Source organism: Microtus oregoni, unplaced genomic scaffold, assembly GCF_018167655.1.
Source record: "Microtus oregoni isolate MIOR12 unplaced genomic scaffold, Mior012 000009F_ref0000495, whole genome shotgun sequence".
NCBI lineage: Eukaryota > Metazoa > Chordata > Mammalia > Rodentia > Cricetidae > Microtus > Microtus oregoni.
The window spans coordinates 625,194-646,550 of record NW_024543068.1 but is presented as its reverse complement, the minus strand read 5'-3'; the positions used below and the strand labels follow the sequence as shown (position 1 = coordinate 646,550).

General features: G+C 46.9%; 1 protein-coding gene across 2 annotated transcripts in view; it reads right to left on the bottom strand.

Annotated features, from left to right (window-relative positions):
* The window catches only part of LOC121452520 (tyrosine-protein phosphatase non-receptor type 21), a 61,011-nt gene that overhangs the window by 4,492 nt on the left and 35,162 nt on the right, over positions 1–21,357 (bottom strand). For both annotated transcript variants that reach the window (XM_041658695.1, XM_041658696.1), the window contains exons 9-15: positions 19,245–19,332; positions 18,529–18,608; positions 12,048–12,108; positions 11,360–11,444; positions 6,713–8,157; positions 2,149–2,286; positions 1,155–1,376 (exon numbers count right to left, since the gene is read on the bottom strand). In XM_041658695.1, coding sequence (XP_041514629.1) covers positions 1,155–1,376; positions 2,149–2,286; positions 6,713–8,157; positions 11,360–11,444; positions 12,048–12,108; positions 18,529–18,608; positions 19,245–19,332 — 2,119 coding nt within the window. The remainder of the gene's footprint in view (positions 1–1,154; positions 1,377–2,148; positions 2,287–6,712; positions 8,158–11,359; positions 11,445–12,047; positions 12,109–18,528; positions 18,609–19,244; positions 19,333–21,357) is intronic.

Here is a 21,357-nt window from a genome sequence, read left to right as displayed (position 1 = left end):
CTAGGAGCTGACTCAATCTGCCCAGTTCTGAAGTTCATATTCTTTCCATGACTCCTCAATCTGTAGCTGAAAATTTTGAAACACAACTACAAAAAAAATCATAATGTTATTCCATTTTTACCCATCTAGTCATAAAAGATGGGATGAGTTATTCCAAAGATATGTTTGATTTCTAAATACACAATACCCATATAAAAAGCAAGGCAGTACATGCATCGATTCCTCAAAAACCATTAAGCATGCCTTCATTCCCACCACCTGGGAGGCAGAGGCTGTTCTCTGTGACTTTGAGGCCACCCTGTATAAACAGGCCAGCCAAGGGGACATAGCAAGACCCTGTGTCAAAAAACCAAAACCAAATATAAATAAATAAAAGCTGTTAAGCAGCACCCACAGTGCCAAGACTTAATAAATCCATGGAGATCAGACTGCTATCAAATATGACATGGAAGCTGAAGAAAAACCAGGCACAACTCAATCCCTGGAAGGGGCGTTCCCCTTTCTGGAACAGAGAATCCAGTTAGTTGGCATGAGCTGAGTCTCTGTGCCACCGCCTCCCGCTGTAGCAAGTGGAACACCACCCAGCTGCCCAGTTGACAGCATCAGACTGTTCTGGGGAGTGCTTCTTTAAAGAACAGAATGACACTCGAGATCACAAGGAGACGGGACAGATGGCATGCTCCTAAGCAACAGCTTGTGCGAGCGTCCTCCACAGTCCCAGACAGGGCTGGGGTGCAGCTCATAGAGCACAAAGACCTGGGCTTGCCATGGCTGGGGAAAGGGAGGACATGAAAAGCAAAGTAGGCACATTCATTACATACAACGCACACAGATATATGATGGGGTAAAACTAGTGATTCCAATACAGCAGCTCCCATGAGAACTGACAAGCCCCAAAAGAGTCTTCAGATTTAGGACAAAGTTCTACTGGCAGACAATGAAATGCCCCAAGTCCTGGCAATTATATGGGTGCAGACTGGCTACCACATGGAGAGTGGACGTGATCTTGGCTGCGTCTGGATTCTCTAGCTTATAACATAATTGTCGCAATGACTCCAAGTGGGATGTTTTCGCAGTACAGAACCCAGTGTAAACCTTAGGTTCCTCCAAGTCAGCCCTGGACTGCAGTGTTGTCTGCAGGATGCTCTTCTCACCTTAATATGGGACGCGTTGATGTAGCCAGTGTTGTTCTCCTTGGTTGGTACCAGCTCTACTCTCGCGTCATCATAGGGAAGCACATCTTGGAATCGATTTCTTTCTGCATTTTCAGGCAGCCGGGCTGTTGAGCACTCCCCATCAACCAGGCGCTTTTTAAGAATCCTTTCATACTCTGTGAAGACCATTCCTTGCTCCAAGCGCTGTTCCAGAATCTTACACTAGGAGATAGGACATGTGTGATGAGTGAGTCACATGTCACAGCTGAGTGGACTTTTGAGGTCCTGTTTGCTCCTTCAAGGTCTAGCATTTTCATTGTGACAGATTCTACATGAAACCAAACCAAAATTTTACAAGTCACAAAAAGTAGAAAAGACGTGTTTTTGGCAAGATGTAGAGCGTAAAATAGAGTTTGAAAGTGAAATCCAGCCTCAGGTGGTTGGTTAAGCATGCGGCCTAAACCTATGGTCAGCTTTGTGATCGCTAAGAAACAGAACTCTACAACAGCCCAGATTTTGGGAGCAAATGCTCGGACTTATAACAGAAGTGTGTAAGACGCGGAGAGCAGTGGCAGGTGAGGGCCACCTGCAGATAGATGCAGCTAATGAGGAAATAAACACCTGTCTTATTTTAAAATAATAAGGTCTCAATTCAGTATCTAATTTTGGTTTAAAAACAAGATGATTTCCAATATAATGAAACGTCTGCTTTCTCTTCTATGTATCCGTTTACACATGTTCTTACTTTGAAGAAGTAAAACAATCAAGGATCTTTAGAAACAAAAAACTTGATCAACATTGGAGCCTGAAATTACTTAAGACATTAAAGCCACACATTCGCTCCAGCTGTGACCCAGATAGCAAGAATTCCTAGGATTCATTTATGACTATTAAATTAGGCCAGAAAATTCACAAGATTTCACAAGGGCACTTTTGAGTTGCCTTCACGATCTCTCCACTGAAGCATTGAGCCTGGCACCGTGCACGCACTCACCCGTTCGTCGTTCGTGGCTCTGGTGGACACTTCCTTCCCTTCATCAGGCAGAGGCAATCGGGACAGGGAGAGTCCATTGAGGGCAGCCAGCTTAAGGGGACCAATTTTTTTTGCATCTGCTCGAGTCTTTTTCATTCCCTGTAAGAAAATATTTATACACATATAGAGAATGTACCCAGATGCAACCCTTTCAAAAGTGACGACAGTGAGCTAAAGAAGAAGCAAGGCAGCGCTCTCCCTGCTAGCACCCAAGGAGCGAGCCCTCCCGACACAGCCCGCCCAACTAGCTGTAGGAGGAAGACGTGCCTTTCAAGGCCAGAGCTCTGATAAGGTCTCCAGATAGAAGGCTTTGGCTCCAATTGGTTACAAGACTCTGTTGCAATGAAAGGTGAGGCTGTGGACAGGCAGCATTCTTACAGAACTACCCAACTTTAAAACATGACAGCACACAGAACAGAAAAACAAGATATCAGTGGGCTGTAACAACCTTTTTCTTTTCTTATTTTAAGACAGGGTCTCACAATGTAGCCTTGGTATGACTCTCTATACATACCAGGCTAGCCTCAAACTCAGATATTCATCTACTGGTCTCTGCCTACTGAGTCCTCAGATAAAATGCATAGCAGCCTTTACTATTTTTAAAACAAACAAAAATTTAAATCATTCTGAAAAAGAGAAAGGAAGGAAGGAAGGAAGGAAGGAAGGAAAGAAAGAAAGACTGCTTTCACATATTCCACTCTACAGTCCTGAAGAACAATGCGACCTGGGCTGTCCCCAAAACGGTCACATTTCTAAATCATAAGTCCAGCTGCAGTCTCTATCAGCAATCCAGAGCGGAAGGGAGCATCAGTGGAACACTGTCCTAGCAAAACAGTGATTCCCAAAGTTCTCAAGCCTGGTCATTTTCTTCTCTGCTGCAGGTAAACCTGAGAAGTCCCCTCGAACATTCTGTAGAGTTACAAGTCCCAGTGTTCAAAGAAATGGTTTCCTCAGTTCTTAGAAGGAAACCAGCTTACTCCAGCTCTGTAAGCCCAAAAGTGCCGTCACACCAGGGCTGGAAGCACTGAGCAGAAACAAAGAGAAAAGCCATTTTGGTGGGGAAGGAAATGCTGTACTGTAATTGGAGAGTATGCGTGGCCCTGGGCATATATGCCGAGGCGGCTAGAACATGGCACCGGCTGCCCAGAAACCTGCTGGGGTCTACCGACCTCCTCCACACAGTACTGGAACACAGTCTGATCGCCCAGAAACCTGCTGGGGTCTAACAACCTCCTCCACACGGTGCTATGTCTTATAGCCACCCCCCCCCCCAGTCTTGACTAGTTTTGACATGGGGCTGAGGATTTGAATTCTGGTCCTCTTGACTAGACAGCAGGCATCTTACCCAGTGAGCCATCTCTCCAGCCTATAGAATATTTTTTAACTTCATAGTTCATATTGCTTATAAGCTTCCCACATAATGCAATTCAGACTTAGAATGGGCAGAATCCTGGGTGTAACTAGCTAACATCCTTCAGGTAAGTCACCTTTGCCCTATAGCCTTACCTGAGCAGAAATCTAGAAAGGGAGAGTGCGAGGGGCGGGGACACACCACAGACTGACACCCCAGCTAAAATGTCCTGAATATAGTCTGCACAGAGCACAGCTGTGTGCTGCGGAGTTTAACAAGCAGCTCCCAAAGGGAAAGGTTCTTCCCTCCCTGGTCATTTCCGTGGTGCAGACACTGTCACTGCCACGCCCCAACTGCCTAAGGAAGTCACCTGGCTCACAAGATCCCTAAAGCGGCATGGTATTGGCTGACTCAGTGTACTCTGCCCGAGATCCAGAGGGCCCACACTGCCGAGCCAGGTGACGGTGGTTCAGCACCAGCTGCCATTATCCCTTACCAGGCCCATGATTTTCAATGCCAAATCTGCAGGGCTTCTTAGGTGAGAACCACACTGCCCAGGCCTAAAGGATGCATGGAAGACCCAGTTTTTATGCAGATGGGTGAGCACCCAAACCAGTCTGCCTTAGCGATAACAATCTAATCCCTGGAGGTGGAAGCCTGGGTGGGGAACTCTGGACTGTCCCTTCTTGTCTGCTACTTTGCTACTTACTCTCTGGTCTTCTGGGATTTTTTTTTTTTCCCTCTTTTAACTCTAGCTCGCTTTAGTGCTGTCTGTTGACAGTGGCAGGATCGTGTGATGTCACCATGAAGGGGTCAGAGGCTAACAGGGGTTAGCCTTCTCAACTCATGGGAAACTGGAAAACTAAACTCATGATATATTACAAACCAAGCTAATATTGACAAAGCACTTGTGATGTTTAAAGTTTTATTTTAGTCTCCCAGGAACGCTGAGGTCATCTCATTTACAAATGAGCAAACTGGGTCATGGAGAGACTAGATAGTTTGTTCAGGGTCACTACTGCCACTTTTATAAAAGAATCAGTGCAAAACAATAAAAAAAAATGTCTTTTCTTAAAATCTGTTACATGGAAGCATTTGCTTCAGCAGGTAGACTTCCACGCCCAACTGCAGTGAGCCCTAATGCTGGCAAATGCACAGATGGCGGGCCCAGGCCTCTAAGGAAAGCCGAGGGATGGTGCATGAAGGGTCTTGCCCACGGATGAACTACAATACCCAGCAGGGCCTATACTCAGACCCAGGCTGTTCACTGCTAGGGCCTATATACAGGATATATATATACGCCTCCACATATGTCCTTGGGTAGGCAAAAAAGAGGCCAAAAGATGGTTCAACTATACAACTTCACTAAAAAGTCTTAAAATATAATGTGAGAAGAAAATTTGTATTTTAAGACAAGCAACTACATCAAAGCCCTCAGTGTAAGCTGAACCTGCCAGACCCCATCGAAATATACTAAACTTCTCCCACCTTGATTTATTAGTACATTTGTTGGACAATTACAGAAGATAATGGCAAGCTGTGTTACCTCGAGAGATCGGGGGCTGGAGGGTTTGGTCCCCTCAACTCTTGGGAAGTTAGAGAATTAAAGGGGACTGTCCTCAATGCAAGCATCATTTGGAGTACTTGTGCTCCACATAAAAACAGTGGGCAGTTCTTACAGCATTGTCATAGAAGGCTCTATCCTGCCTGCTGGCCTGGGGACTCAAGCAGTGACTGTGGAAATCCCCACACTGTCCCTGCCCTAATGCTGCTCAGCCTGTTCCCTCTACCATGGTCCACTTCAGCACTGGCCTCTGTATACTCAGGAATAAACAAAACTGAACTTACAATTCCATCCTTCAGCTGAGTAAAAGACTGTTAAATCTGAGCCCTTTCTTAGGGTGTTTTCTTGCATGTACTGATCTGTCATAAGCATTGTGATCCTCTGAGCTTCCCAGCCTGCCTGGAGGCCTGCGTCACTTCGAGGCCCTCACACACTAGGCCGGAAGCACACTTGCAGAAGCTCCTCAATCTTCGGGTCATCCTAACAGAGATGAGTCAAATGGACGCACTCTTCCCTTTGACTCGGTTCCAGTGCAGGTCACGGGTCAAGGAGTGAGGGCCATACAAGCTGCACCCCTGAGCAATGCAGCATGGTGATGAGTGGACGCACCGCCAAACAGGACCATAAAGGCTAAGTCAGAGGACCAGAAGTCAAAAGTGACTCAGTGCAGAGTAGCCAGGCTTGACAGGCACATTCTACTCAGTAAAATGCTACATAGAGTGGACCTGGACCCAGAACAGTGGAGGAAACGGGCAGGTAGAAAGAAAAGTAAGCTGAAAGTTCCAGTGGGTCACTCACTAGTTGTATGACCTTGCAAGAGCTACTTGGTATTTCTGAGTCGGCGTCTTCATTTGTGAAAGACGACCAACAATGGCTCATTATAAACAGGGCACAGCAAAGATGAAATCTCCACACGTGGTAAACGTTCTGAAAAAGCCAGCTACAGAAAACAGCTCTGGCTCCTACATTTTGTTTGAAATGCGTAGGAAGCGCTTCCCCTTGCTTATTAGAGGAGTAGCAAACAGCCAGCGTGTCTACAAGGGCCTTCTGTTGAATGCCCGGTTTGCTCTCTCGTTCTTGTAAAGAGATGGAGTCACTCTCCAGCCCACGGAGGCCATGGCCAAGACAGTCACACTGGACCCAGTCTTGAACCCCAACAACTACATAAAGACTTAGGGACACAGCCTCGGACACCTCTCCCAAGACGTGACTTGGACAAACAGAACGATGTTCCGGGATGCCTTGTCACCTCACAGTATTTTAAGGGGGTGGGGGAAGGTGGTTAGCAAAGCAATCCTGGCTAGAGTAATGAACTGTCTTCTTCCTCAAAGTTTTATTAAGACAGTTCGGGGAGTCTTCCCACCCTCTCCCATAGACCTCTTCTCAGCACCCAACTTACCTCTAGCCAAGCCCACTACCACCCTCACCAGCCCACAGCCTTTCCACAAGAACTCGCACATGCTCCCAAATAAGGCAAAAATCAGGGCTGACAATTACTGAGAAAAAGCAAATAACTGAGAACCCTTGGTACTGAGGGAAGAGGAGACAGAACACAGATTCAGGGGCCTCTCGTCCACACCTGAGGCACCTCTGCTCCTGGGCCAGCTTACCCCGAGTGGTGGAAGTCCTTCCACAATGTTCTTCTTCCCAGAGAGGAGATCTGACACTGGCCTTTTCTTGAGAGAGTCCCTCCTAGTTCGGTACCTCCCCGAAGTCGTGAGGTCAGATTCAGACATGGAGGGGGTTAACAGCCCATCTCTTCGGGGCCGATGGGTCTCCACAACCAGGGGGACGGTGCTAATGGCCTTCACCCTCTTCTCAGGCTCCGTAAAATGGGATTTGGGCTCAAGAATATGCAGAGGGCCGGCGACTGGAGTCACCGAAGCACAGGGGTAGTTCAGCTGCTGCTCCTGGGAGTAAGCACCAGTCAGGCGGGGCTCGGACAAGGCCGAGACGGCATGTGCTCTGCTGCTGTCCTCGTCCAGGTCCTCCTCCTCCTCACTGCTGTGTATCAGCATGGTGGCATCAGAAAGGGACTTCTTGTGGCTGTATCTGCCACTTTCCTGCTCTTCGCTCTCCTCTTGCTTTGTTCTGTCAGAAAAGACGCTGGACTGGGAGCCTGCTGAGCAAGTCCGCGGAGCCACGTCTGCGGCTGAGGCCGACATGGTCCTCTCCTTGAGCCTCAGGCCTTCAAAGCCGTGTGTGAGTCCTGCAATTTCAATACTGTTCCTCTTCTGTAGGTGGGCATGCCGGGCTGCTGTGAGGGGCTCGCTGACCTCCTGCAGGGAATGGGCCACGGGCAAGCTGTCCTCCTGGAAGGTCTGCACTGAGTGGTGGACACGCCTGGTGATGAGATCCGGATTGCTGCTGCTGATGTAGAGGTGCCGGGACAGGTCTGGGGTGCTGTTGGCGGGCCTCGGGTACGGGTACGGTGGGGGTGGCCGGTACACCTGGGTTCTCATAATGTTTGGAGCTGGATAGTCCTGGGCCTGGAGCTGCACGTTTGTCAGCTCGGGCACACTGACGGCACCTACCACAGGCCGCCTCTCAGCAGGGTAGGGATACGGAGACTGACTGTGGAAACTGTAGTTCAGATTAAATGGGTAGTGGGCCGACTGGGGAGAGGTAAGGTGTGCGTGCTCCCGGATCTCAGGCTGGCTGTAGACCAGGGCATCGGGCCTGCTGTATGCATAGGAACTGCCGATGTTGAGGTTCCGCAGCGAGTGGCTGTGCCTGTCTGCATGCACCAGGCCTCTGTTGAGCTGCTTCATCACAGTCTCGTAGTCGGGCGTTGGGCGGTAAGAAGGAGGGATCAGGGCACTGTGCCGATGGGATGGGATGGAGTCGGGCCTCATGACGTCACTGCCAGTAATACTCGGGTTGGAGGACATAGGGGAGGGCTGCAAGTAGGGCTGAGGGGTATTTAAGGAGTTCGTACTGTGTGCACTGTAGACGCTGCCGTTGCGGATGCGACCGCTGAGGTCAATCTGGGTTCTGTCCAAACTTGTCTGGGAGTGACAATAGAATCCATTCTTGCTGGGCACAAAGATGTTATCTGAAGAAGGAAAAGGTTTTAAAAAATCTTTAAAATGTCTTAAATTGGACTCATTACTCCAGCCAAATACTGAGATAGCCCTGGAAGAACTTATAACTTCTCTTGCTAAAACGACACAGCTTCAGTGCACAAGTGGCCCTGGGAGCTTCAACATCCTCGCCTATAGGATGGGGTAAGTCTGCCTGCTTAAATCTCACCTCTGGGATGAGGAGGTCTGCCGCTGAAAGTGAGGTACTTAGGATCTGACCAAGTCTAAGTCCAATAGTGAAAGTATAAATCATATCACAAAATAATCTTTCTTCTGAAAGTTAAGAAGATATGTTCCACTACAGACAAGAAGCAGGCGTCATGCAGCGCTGTGAAACTCAAAGAAGAGACACTGTTGAAGCCCTGAGCCACGGCGGGTAGGTGCTGAGCTCGGGCAGGAACCAACAATCTGTGCACATTTCCTTAAGTAGAGTTTTAGTTTGTTTGCATAGATTCTTCTTTAATGAAAAAAAACCCACTGTCAAAGGGCACCAGGACAGCAGGTACAGAGCTTCCCGTCCAACAGGGAGGGTCACTGGTCGTGTAACTCCACCAAAGGCCCAGAAGCCAAGAAGAACCAGGCTAAGGCAGCTGAAGTGGCTCCACCCAACCACCAGTTGAGCAAGATGTGGATCCAGAGCTGCAGGCTCAGGCTACCAATCCTACAGCGCTGGCTGGGCTAGAGAGGCCATCTTTCCTCCACCTGACCTGCACCTCAGCAGTCAGGGCCTGCAGAAAGCATTGTCTGGGTGATTCAGCGGCTCCATTGGGGTGCACTGTCTGATAACTGCCGGGCACACTGTATTGGGCATGCAAGCAGCTCTGGGAAGGCCATTCGCATGCCTCTCTCCTGCAGCACTCAGCTGCCTCATCCCAGGCTTCTCCATCTGCACAAGACTTGGCCACTGCCAAATTTCTAGATTCCTTTTTTGGTTACAGATTCCTTTTCTGGGTTGTCTAGACCAGTGTGACACCTACTGACCTAGTGTCCCTGCCTCCAGGCTCTCTAAGAGCACACAGGACTATACCTCTTCATCCCTTGGTGCCAAACACATGCATGTGGCTAGTAACAGTAAGGAGAAAGTGAGCAGAAAGTTGAGAGCCAGTTTCTGAGGACCCCTCCTCCCATTTCCCCAGTGCCTTGACCTACAACATTACAGACAGAAAAGGCTCCTCCAGTCTGAGACCCCGATACAGGCTGACATGGAACAGAGCCCACCTGCCAGGACACAAAAGACAAGGATTCTGATCAAGAAGTAAAGCCACTGAGAGTTTTAAATGTTGTTAGCACAGCAGAATCAGACCATCCCGGCTGAACAGGAGCATGTGGGCTAGAGGGTGCTTGAGATAAGGGTGTGTGGATGACAGAGCAGAGGGGCAAAGCCAGAGTCCCCCAAATAGAACAAACTAGAGAGGAGCAAACTACTGCGAGAAGCTGGATGAGAAGAATGGCAAGGGAAGGTTGAGGAGCACGGACATAGGCAGGGATGATCATGTATATAGCGAGATTAGCTGGAAGCTTTCTTCAGGTGAGTTAGGGATGCAATTGCTAGTGAAAGGAACAAAAGGATAAGGACCTTTGTGGAGCAGGGGGACAGGGAGGCAGGGGTATGGAAGATAGTGTGTGATGCTACAGGTTATGGGTATTTAGCTGAGTGGGGTAAAATTACATGCATCTCGGAATCCAGAAGAGTGACTTCATCATAATAAAGAACCATAAAAACAAACAGACTTACAGGGTAAAGCAATTAGCTCCAATTTAATATTCAGTTTGCAGCAAGCCCTGCTAGTTGACACCAGTTCCTGAGAGACAACTATTGACTACAGAGCTTCTATGCAGGGTGCCCACCTGTCTGACTGCGGGAAACAAGGCATGGGTGAGCACGGGAATGATGTCAGGGTGGGATACGAGCATCTGAGTCACCCTTAGAGAAACTCTTTGCAAAGGAGCTGCTGTGGAAGTCCCCTCAGGAAAGAAAGACACCAGACAGGTCTTTGTGACACCACCTAATACTAACAGGAAAACAACCTAAGGGTGTGGAAAACCCTGAGAGGGAGTAAGGGGGAACCAATGGGCTGGAGCATGGAGACATCACTCTCAGACCTAGTGTAGTAAAAAGGGGAAGATAAAATAACCCAAACCATTGTTTGAAGAAGAGAGGAGAAGAAAGAGTGGCAGGGTCATCATAGCCTGAAGTTGGAGGATGAGCAGCACACAGACAGAAGGCAGAAGCCTTGTCCCCATGGTGAGAGAGGCTACGGAACAAGTACAGACAGGTATGTGCAAAGACAAGGGGACAGGAACAGGACAGGCCCAGGGGACAGTGAGCTCGTCACCATTGTTCTGCTCCGCAGTTGCCTTCCTCACTGTGGGGACGTCCTCAACACTGCATAGAAGATCTAGTTGTCTTTCTGTCTCCCCAGACCCCGTGCCCTACAGAACAGGCAACGAACCCCACTTCCCAGCAGCCCCTTCTCCTGTGCCACAGCACTCAGCAGCCAGAGCAGCAGACCCAGTCATAGCTAGAACTGATGATAGCCAGCCATCCCGCTAGACCTGGAGCGCTCTGCTCAGTGCCCCCGGCATGATCAAATTATGAGCAAAGGCCTTATTTCCACTATTATATTCTAAGCCTCTGTGTACAGAACTGCTCATCTGCACCCCCTTCCTGGCCTTCAGTGGTTAGAGGTTACAGACAAATGTCACACAGACAGTTGAGATTTGGCATGGAGGCGCTGCCGTACACACACAGCTGAAGTACCAAGTACTGCGTCAGGCAGGGATAAAAATTTTTCTGGGTATCTTCTGTAACAAACAAACAAAAACAGCATTGTTGGTTGCTCGATATGGTGGCACATGCCTGTAATCCATCACTTGGGAAACGAGGGCTGGAAAAATCACCAACGTAAGGGAAGCCTGGCCTAAAAGAGACTTCCAGGACAGGAGGCAGCTGAGGGAGTTGTCAGTAGCTACACTGGGGGTCAGCTGAGCCACACACATTTCAGGAAGAACGTGAATGCAATGGCTTCTTCTGGGATCCCAGGATGGCTATAATCAGGACAGTTTGGGGTACAACTGCAATAAGAAACCATCCAGACTTCAAGATCTCTAGGTCTTCACAGAGTTACTCATAGACACAGCTGTGCACGGCTTTGCAGACTCGGTGTACTTTACCTTGGGAAGAAGCAAATGGCTCTGTATAATGTCCATTATAATGCAGCTGGGGTGGGGGAGGCATCGCATAGGGCTGGGGTTTAGGCTAAGAAATGGAAAGTTGGACATAGAGTTAAAACACATCGCCCATGTCAAAAAGGTAAAGTCATTCTTTGCTGGACTCTTTCTCCTCACTAAAAAGACCTTCTGCAGGAGTTAAATGTATTATAAATGGAAAATAACCACAAAAATGGAGGAAGTCTTAACATATCTGTCAGTTCCAACACCGCCCACGTGGCAAAGTCAAGCCTGAGGCACTGACACCAATGATACCAGACAGCACAAGAAAGTCTGCATCCAAAAAGTTATGAACAAGAAGGAATGGATACAAGCCTTCTTGTCTAAACTCATGAATAGAAAAAGCTTTTATGTACTACAAACCCTGTAAGACAAAGTCATCAAGTAAATTAAATGCCTACTTAGGATTTAACTGGCTAACCAGTTAAAATTCATAATATTTGGTTGTATCTAATATCTGAACAAACATAATAATAAGGTGAACTTACGGAAGTTACCATATCATTGGATAAAAATTATCAAACATCAACACACATTTGTGGTTCAAACTCAACATACTGCCCAAAGCTTGTTTTAATTAAAGAGAGTGGTATCGCTAAGAGAGAAGAGGTGATCAAGTTCCTTCTCTTACCAGAGACATCCTGGAAGATGAGCCCCTCCTGACTGAGTTCAACGTGGCAGCCTGAGTTTGCCTGTGGGAGAAGACAGCTGTGAGCCCAGCACACACTTCCTATAATATGACAATAAACCAGATCTAGGAAGGAAGCCGGTGTGGTGGCTCCCACCTACAGCTGCAGCATGCAGGGGGCTAAGGTGTGCTGAGGTTCAGTGTGGTGGCTCCCACCTGCAGCTGCAGCATGCAAGGGGGCTAAGGTGTGCTGAGGTTCAGTGTGGTGGCTCCCACCTGCAGCTGCAGCATGCAAAGGGGCTAAGGTGTGCTGAGGTTCAATGTGGTGGCTCCCACCTGCAGCTGCAGCATGCAAGGGGGCTAAGGTGTGCTGAGGTTCAGTGTGGTGGCTCCCACCTACAGCTGCAGCATGCAAGGGGCCTAAGGTGTGCTGAGGTTCAGTGCGGTGGCTCCCACCTGCAGCTGCAGCATGCAAGGGGCCTAAGGTGTGCTGAGGTTCAGTGTGGTGGCTCCCACCTGCAGCTACAGCATGCAAGGGGCTAAGGTGTGCTGAGGTTTGAGCCCTGCTGTGAGTGAGGTCAGTCTGGTGGTGCCTGAATTATAGGTTGTTAGGATACAGAGGAAGACACTGTCACAAAACAGCAATAACCAAGAGATACAGACAAGTAAAAAAAGATTCTAAGGCAAAAGACAAGGTCGAAAGTGCCATAAATTACAGAAGAGAGTTGTCACTTCCTAATGTAGGACTTCACAGCTTCCCCAGAACAAAAGGACACACTTCTTTTTGAAAACACACACACACCTATTTCTTTGCGTTTGTTTTACTGAAGTGTGCGTGGGTATGGCATAAACACGTGCATTAGATTCTTGCCAGTGTTAGTAATGCCCATAATTTTGCCAAGGATTTTTAATTTACCAAGAGCGTGTGTGATGTACAAGTGATTAACACATCCCGTGACAGAGGCTAGTGCATGAGCGTGTGTGGTGCACAAGTGATTAACACATCCCGTGACAGTGACTGGCACTCTAAGGATCATTACTAAAGCTCTGTCATCACAAAATAACAAATAAACGTACTGACTCGGGGAACGTGCATTAAGAAGCCTCTTTTCTTCTAAACTAGCATTATTCTTAGCACTCTGATAATGTCTGTATTACACTAGGAATATTTGCTTATTTTTACAGGACCTTTAAAATAAAGAAAACTATTGGACATTAGGATTTCCCACTAATCAGTAATGCAGTAATCAGGCGATGACTATGCACTTATGAGGGGATTTCATTAAACAACTCTCTTTCCTATGCCTGGAAAATATTCAGGGTGCTGGAGAATAATACACATCTCCTTTCTTTCCCTTTCCTTTCTTGGCAGTGAACTTTAGGGCTTTATTGTGCAGCTCTATCTACTTCCTAATAGACATGTCTATCTTTCCAATATCATGCCAAGTATTCAGCCTGCAGGGTGCTTGTGGGTTTTTCTAGAGTGCCCCTTAAATGTACATAAGACACTTATTTTTGATACTTTGAAACTTATGTTGCTTCTGGGTACTCAACATGGTCCAGCCTAGGTTTAAAGAATTGTGTTCAGTCTACCAATGGCTCAGCATCTAGATGAACTGAGCTTTTAAGATCATTAAAGCTGGGTACAGTGGTGCATGCCTTTACTCTCAGCACTTGGGATGCACAGGCATGCGGATTTTTGAATTGGAGGCCAGCCTGATCTGCAGAGCTATTTCCAGGACAGCCAAAGCTACAGAGAACCCTGTCTCAAAACATCCCTCCCGACACCAAAAAAAAAAAAAAAAAAAAAAAAAAAAAAAAAGCATCATAAACTCCACAATGAGGAGAAGGAGCTGCTGATAGGACACTTATTAACAAACACCTAACCACATCTCCACTGCTGGCCAGCCTGGACAAGATTCCGTCTTCAGCATGCGAAGTACAGAATCCAAGGATGCAGGGCTTGGAAGCAGAGGCAGCCATTCTTACTCACTGGCATCTTGCTGGCAGCATCCAGTGGGAGGGCAAAAGCAGAAGCCAGTTCTGCTGGAAACAAAGCAAAGGAGCACCAACCACATCCACCTGCCGAACCGTCTGACCTAGGCAACCCCGCTGCTCGCTTGCTCGCTCTAAGCGTCTGCCTGCTCCTTACAGTCGCTAGGGATGCTTTCTGTGCTGGTTAGCAATGCCGAGCGCGGAGGCGGCTAAGGCTCCCAGGTCAATATCTAGAACGTGTGCACTGGAGAAAATAACGCAAGGCTGTCAGCTCAGTGAAATACACAATCTTGCTTGGCGAAACTGTGCAGCCTGCATGGGTTATCTCGTGGATCTGAACGACACCACCAGGGAGGTCCCGTCATCGGGTTACAAATGAGGAAAGTGATACTTAGATTAATTAGATCACTCCTGGTCACATGACACACGAGTGACAGAACCAGCATCTGAACAGGCGGGTCTGCTGGATGCCTGAGGAGCTTCTGACAATCATCTTCCTGACTATGTCCTTAGCCCCAACTAACTCATGAGCTCCATGGAGGAAACAGACAAACCATGGCACAAGCAGTACCAGCACACGCCTGCACACAAGCAGCCCTTGACTGTGTTGAACACAGGAATGGCACAGTGAGTGGGGACAGAAGTGTGTGTTCAGTGAACATTTCTCAGGTAAGATGTCTTAGTGGGTAAAAGCACACGCATGTAAACCTAGCAACCCGAGTTCAAGTCCTGGATCCTACAAGGAGTCAGGAGAGAACCAGCTTCCAAATGCACGCCCACGCACACTAAATTAACCAATGATTTAAGACTGTTAGCGTTGTCTCACTTGCTCTGTGAGCCTCTTCTCAGCTGGCCATTTGGTTATTTGATGCCAGCAGAGGGCAAGCTTTGATCACGTGTTAGAAGGTGGAAATACCTCAGGATGTTTGTCTCAACACCTTTCTCCTGGCCCTCCTTAATAAGATGGTGAAAAACAAAACCTCCCGTTTTAGGGTAGGCCAGAGGTCACATCCAGGCCACCATAAGGTCACTGACCTGGCTCTGGATCTCCACCCCGACTTGCCACTGTGGGCAAGCAGAGCTAATCCTCGGCAACAGGCAGTATTGACGTTTAAGGGCTGGCCTCACTGGAGGTCACAGTGATCATCTACCCAAGCATCTGCGCAGAAAAAAGCTGCCTCACTCCACCTCCAGGAGAGCTCCCTGTCACCAAGCCTTATTAGGGAGGGCAGGAGACCCATCCCACTGCGGGGGCCTGTGACAGCCCTTCTATCTCCTAGAGCTTCTTTCCACCCTCCTTCCAGGGTCTGATGGACCCCAGTGAGTCCTCCTCAGTCTTCTGCAGGCTCAGGAAGCCAGAAGGAAAGGAGGGCCCTGCATCTTCTTCCAGACCCTTGAGCTAACAGTCAGACTTCTGACCGCCAGAGGACACTGGCTGCTGCCATGTTTACCCACAGCCGTGAACTACAGGGCTAGCTCATCTTCCTGCACTAGCCACCAGCATGCGGCTGACTCTCCAGAGAGAGGCTCTTGGACCTGTCTCTCACTTGGTTTTGTAGCCTGGTGGGTACAACTCACACACTTTTGGGGAGGGGGAGAAGAAAGCCCCTAACCCAGGAAGTTTTGTACCACCCTGCACATTTTTCCCTCATAGAACTGAGGAAGGCTCATTACTGCCAGCCCAGCTCTGGGGCTTGAGCTATTAGAAGAAGCCTTTTGATCTGACTGACATTATTATCTCATTTAGTTCCTAATATAAGAGAAGGTCTCATTATTAGTGTTTACATATATAAAAACCAATGGGAGACTGTAAGCTACATTAAAAGATGACCCTGTTACCTCCAGTGCCTTGTCTGGGTGGGAAGAGAACTTCTGGATCCTGTCACTGTAAATATCGCCTGGGCCAAGGTTAGATGAATCGCAACCACCCCACACCACTGTACTACAGAAAAGGGCATAAAGGAGGGATCTGTAGAATAATCCTTTTGTACACTGTGAATATCCATTACTCCCACTAGTTAATAAAGATGCTGATCGGTCTATAGTAAGGCAGGATAAAGTTAGGAGGGATAGATCAAACCGAGGATACTGGGATGAAGAAGGGCAGTTGCTGGCAGACCATACTGAGAAAAGATACAAAGCCACATGGCAAAGCAGAGATAACAAATATGGGTTAATTTAAGTGTGAGAGTTAGCTAGTAACAAGCCTGAGCTATCAGCCGAGCACATACAATTAATATAAGCCTCCGTGTTAATCTGGGACTGGCAACTGGGATTGGGAAAGAAACATCCGCCAACAGAGGGATGTGGATACTGTAGGAGAAAGTGAATCCTTTCTATGGAAGCAGGCTCCATCTCCAAACCAAGGGCCAACTCGGACACACAACTCCAGTTTTGTTAACTACCCATCACCCCTCACTTACCCAGCTGTACCATGAGAACAAGGCCTACCAACACCTCAGAGTCATTGTAACATTAGATGTCACTAGAACTGTGTTGACAGTCATCAAGAAATAGCTATAAAAATGGAAATTATTTTCAGCTTTCTTCCCCATGGAAACATGAAATGTTAATAGTATAAGCTCCATTTGCTGACCCAGGAAACAAACATGTACAGTGTAAAATATTTGTTTTGCACAGAATGACTATATATAATTATACTAATAGTTCCTGGATAGGCAGAAATTAAAAGCAAAATTTGGAAATTAGTCCTTCATACACAGAAGTTCTAAAGAGAATCAAATATTCTTCATAGAATAATGCATGCAGTTAATATTATCTTTGTGGCTTTACTCACATTTGGCGATATCCCAAAAATAAGATTTCTAAGACCTCAACAATTCCCACACATATTGCCTTTTCTCTTTGAATCTTAAAATTATTAAATGATGAACTGACAAAATATGCTTTTAAAAGGACCTAGCCACAAGCCAGCACAGGTTTACCAGAGGGCATTGCATGTAATGGTTTATCAGTATGACTGTGGCTACTATTTTCAAGAAAAGAAATGATTTGAGGTGATGATGGCTTATTACAAATAGTCTTAAATTTATGAAAAGTTTCAAAATGAAAATATTATGTTCTAATAGATTTTGTTTATTATTTGGATATAATTATTATATATAGAAATAATGCCACGAATGCTCATCTTCAGGAAGCCAGGGCAGCCAACGGTGTTTCCGGATCCAGGACTCCTGGAACCCTGACTCATACACAATTTCCAGACTGAGCAGACAGCAGAAAAGGCAGCCATGCCACAAAGAATTGGTTGACTGTTTACATGGTAATGGTTGGCAATGGACACACGAAGGCAAGCACCACGTTTTCTCTCTTACGTAAGATTCCCTGCAGGGTGGGTGGGGGTGGGGTGAGAAAGTAAGAGGAGAAGCTGCCTGCAGGGACTCAGGTCAATAATCCCAGCACTTGGGAGGCTGAAGCAGGAGGACTTCTACAAGTCTGAGGCCCACCTGGGCTACCACAGGGATGAAGACTGGGAAAGAAGGCGGAGCCGGACTGAGAGTATGCGGAATGACTAGTAACAGGAGTCCTTATATGCACGTGTGGACACGTCGGAAAGAACTGACTTTCTACAATTCACATATATTAAAAGACAAATCTTTTCTCAAAATGCTGACCAGGACACTGATTAAAAACTATAAAGTATACAACTCCCAAGTCAGACAGGGTAGCTTTTTATCCCGGCACTCGGGAGGCAGAGACTAACAACAGATGGATCTTGGTAAATTTGAGGCCAGCCTGGTCTACACAGCAAGTTCCAGCCCAAGCCTCTACAGTGAGATCCCGTCGCAATGAAACAACAATAAAAAGAACCATAATCTCAGACTGGGAATTATAGCTCAGTGGTAGAGTGCTCGCCTAGCATGGAGTAGACCTTGGGTTTAATTCCCAATGCCCCAAAGCAAAGGAGAGAAAAGGAACAAAAAAATTCCTTTCTTTTTAATTTCAAGGGTTATAATGATTCTAATATTATGGAAACTGGGCACAGTGGACCATTCTCATAATCCAGGAGACTAAGGAAGGAAACTCCCAAGTTCAAATCCAGCCTGGGTTACATAGCAAAACCTTGCCAAAAAAAGGAAAAAACTAGTTGAGAAAAACCTTAGAGGCATTTTATAGCTATAAGATGTCCCAATGCTAAAATGGAATGTAATTTCATAAAAGCAAAAGGACTGCGGTATCAGAAAAAGGTATCTATCATTTGATAAAATTTGCCATTCTGGATAATGCAAAGAAGTTTGAGATTAAAACTTGGAAATCAGGACCAACAAAATGGCTCAGCAGGTGGAAGGCGCTTGCTGCCAAACTCAAAGAGCTAAGTTCAATCCCTAGAACCCACATGGTGGAGAAAACTGACTCCCCAAGTTGTCCGCTGACTTCTACATGTGGCCCCCTGACACACATACAAAATAAATAAATAAATGCCATTCCCAAATGATTTCCCACAATTCCCAGAGCAGGAGATACTCACAGGTCACACTGGTTTAGTCTGTAAAATCTGTGCCGTGCAACACACAGTCTCCACACGTACTTGGCTGTTTCCATGTCTTCCTGGCAAAGGAACATGCGCAAAGTGGTAGAGAGGCACACAAAGGAAACACTTCTAATGCAGAACTGCCCGAGAGCAGACCTAACTGGTACGCATCGTGGCTACGCCATCTCCCACCCACCATGACTTTCATTTCCCAACCCTGCATCTAACTATGAATGCGGTAAGAATTTAATTATGAAAGCAAAGTAATCTGCTCAAACAGTTTCTAATGATTTGGAATCTTAAAACACACTTGGTTTGAAAATGTCCTATTTTTATATAATATCAACTTTTATTCCCGAGAAACACTAGGACTTTTCAAACTCAACGCTTGCCTCGTGTCTTCATATTGCAAATTCCAGTTCAGCAGCACTGCACAGCTGCTCCCCAGCAATGGCGGCCGGGCTCGCTTTCCCCTACTTTGTCTCTTTATACTTAATTCAAAAGTCACTTGGATCCAATAATATGAATACAAAGACTCATTTACTCAACAATATTTAATGTGCAGCCACTTTTTGCCAAGTGCCATTTTGTAAAATGTAAAGCGTAACAGTTTATGTTTATAGAACTCTAAGTTAGTGCCACACCCCCACCCCAGCACACAGACGGGAGCGCAGAGGTGCCGGTGCTGTGAAGATTCTCTTGTGTTCACTCACGGTTTGAAACTGGATGGTCTCCTCTTTACTTGCCAGCTCCAATGCAAAGAAGGACTTGTTGTGGGACATGTTCGCAATGTCGTGCCACCTAGAGAACAACAGAGAACGGTGAGCTCATGCTGGGACGGGAAACACATCGTTTTTCGTTAAGTTTGGTACGTGAATTAACACCAGTAACTCATTTTAGAAATAAAGTAGTTTTTCAGCTAGCACACATTTTCTAACTGAAACGACAACAGCTAGTTGCTAAAAGTAAAGGCATGTGTGGGAAATGAAGGACGAGGGTTTGGGAGACAAACCTCATGTGGTGCTTTGAGTGAGAAATATCCCCATAGGCTCGTGCACTGGAGCACCTGCTCCCCGCTTGGTGGTGCTGTTTGGGAGGTTATGAAACTTTCGGGAGATGGAGCCTTTCTGGAGGAAGGAAGTGGGGGGGGGGGGGGCTTTGAAAGTTTATAGACTTGTTCCACTTGTGTGTGACTTTGTGATCTCAGCTTCCTGCCTGGCCACCTTCCACCAAGCCTCCTCTGCCACTGTGGACTCCAACCCTTTGGAACTGTAAGCCAAACTAAACATCCTTAAGTTGCTTTTGGTTATAGTATCTTATTTCAGCAACAGAAAACTAAGTGATACACCTAATTTGCTCGATAAGCTTAACAATCAAACACCCTCATGTCAGCTTGCTGCTCAGGCCTCACTGTGTATTGACCAAACATTTTAAAGAGGAGGGAGGGAGGGAGGGAAGGAGGGAGGGAAGGAAGGAGGGAAAGGGAGTAAGGAGGGGGGACAGAAAGAAGGAAGGGAGGGAAGGAGGGAGGGAGGGAGAGGAGAGGATGTCAAGAAGGAAGGAAGTAGGAAGGAAGGGAGAACAGGCGAGCAATGTGCCTGGTAGCCGTGCCTTACATACAAACGCTGAGTTCTAGTCTAGCTATGCCTGTCAGTGGGTGACTTTGACAAATCACTTGGCTTTTCTAAGCCTTCATTATCTCATATGAAAACTGGCAGTGATATCTGCTACCCTGAGTTATTATGAAGATGATGATGACATAAGCATCCGGTTTCTGATAAATTGCACTCAATGAATGTTGGACACAAAGGAATCAAGAAACAAAAGTGATAGATATGCCTCACTACTGGATGAAAACAATATAAACCTGTTTTTATTTCAACCAGTTGAAAAGAGAGTAAAAGTGCAAATGTTTTTACAATATCCTAACACGGATTTTCTAAGATGACAGATTTTAAAGAATTATAAAGATAAACAATATAACGTAACTTAGTATGTTTACAGTATAAGTAGAGGCGATCACATTGGTCCTGACCAGTAAGCTTCCTTCCTGCTGGCTAGCTTTCCTAGTACCTGAAGATGCTCTGCAGGGGGCTAGGGGAGGGGCGCAATCAACAATCTTACCCAGCTGTGAATGCTGAAGCTACAATGACTGGCATGGCAAGATATGCCTACAGGCGCAAGAATGTTGCAAGTGTTCTAGAGTAACCAACCCGGTTGAACTGAAGGCTAGATCCACATGGGCAAAGAGGAGAGAACCCCATACGTTGTATTGTGATCTGACAAGAACCCAGGGTTGGGGAGCTCCCTGGTCAGAAGGAAAAACCAACCATTTTGCTAAAGGGTCAGAGAGTATCAAACTGGTCTCTCTATCCCCATTGATTAGTGCCACTCTCAGAATCCTTAGAGAAGTTTCTTGGTGCTGGGGACAGTGGCTGGTGGGTAGTTAACACAGAAACTCAAACAGGTCAAATACAGAGAGCAAGTGTTTGTGGGGTGCTCAGCCACAAATGGAACATCACCTCCCCTCCCACCAAGGCTCGGGGAGCATCAGGAAAGACAGATTATAAAAGCCAAAGTTCAGGGAGGAATGGAGCGAAACACTGTCTTCTAGACATGAGAGGGCTGCTGACATTTATGAATTCATGGCAGCTGTGCTTAGCTGCACAAGAGCAAACCCAGCCCCACCCTTCACCAAGGAGCTACCGACAGTAGAAGGCTTCGTGGGGAGGATGGCATCTCGTGGGCTGACCACACTCCAGTGTATGGCCCCATAGCCATGAGCACATGGACTCCATGGGTTTCAGATATATTATGTATATGGAC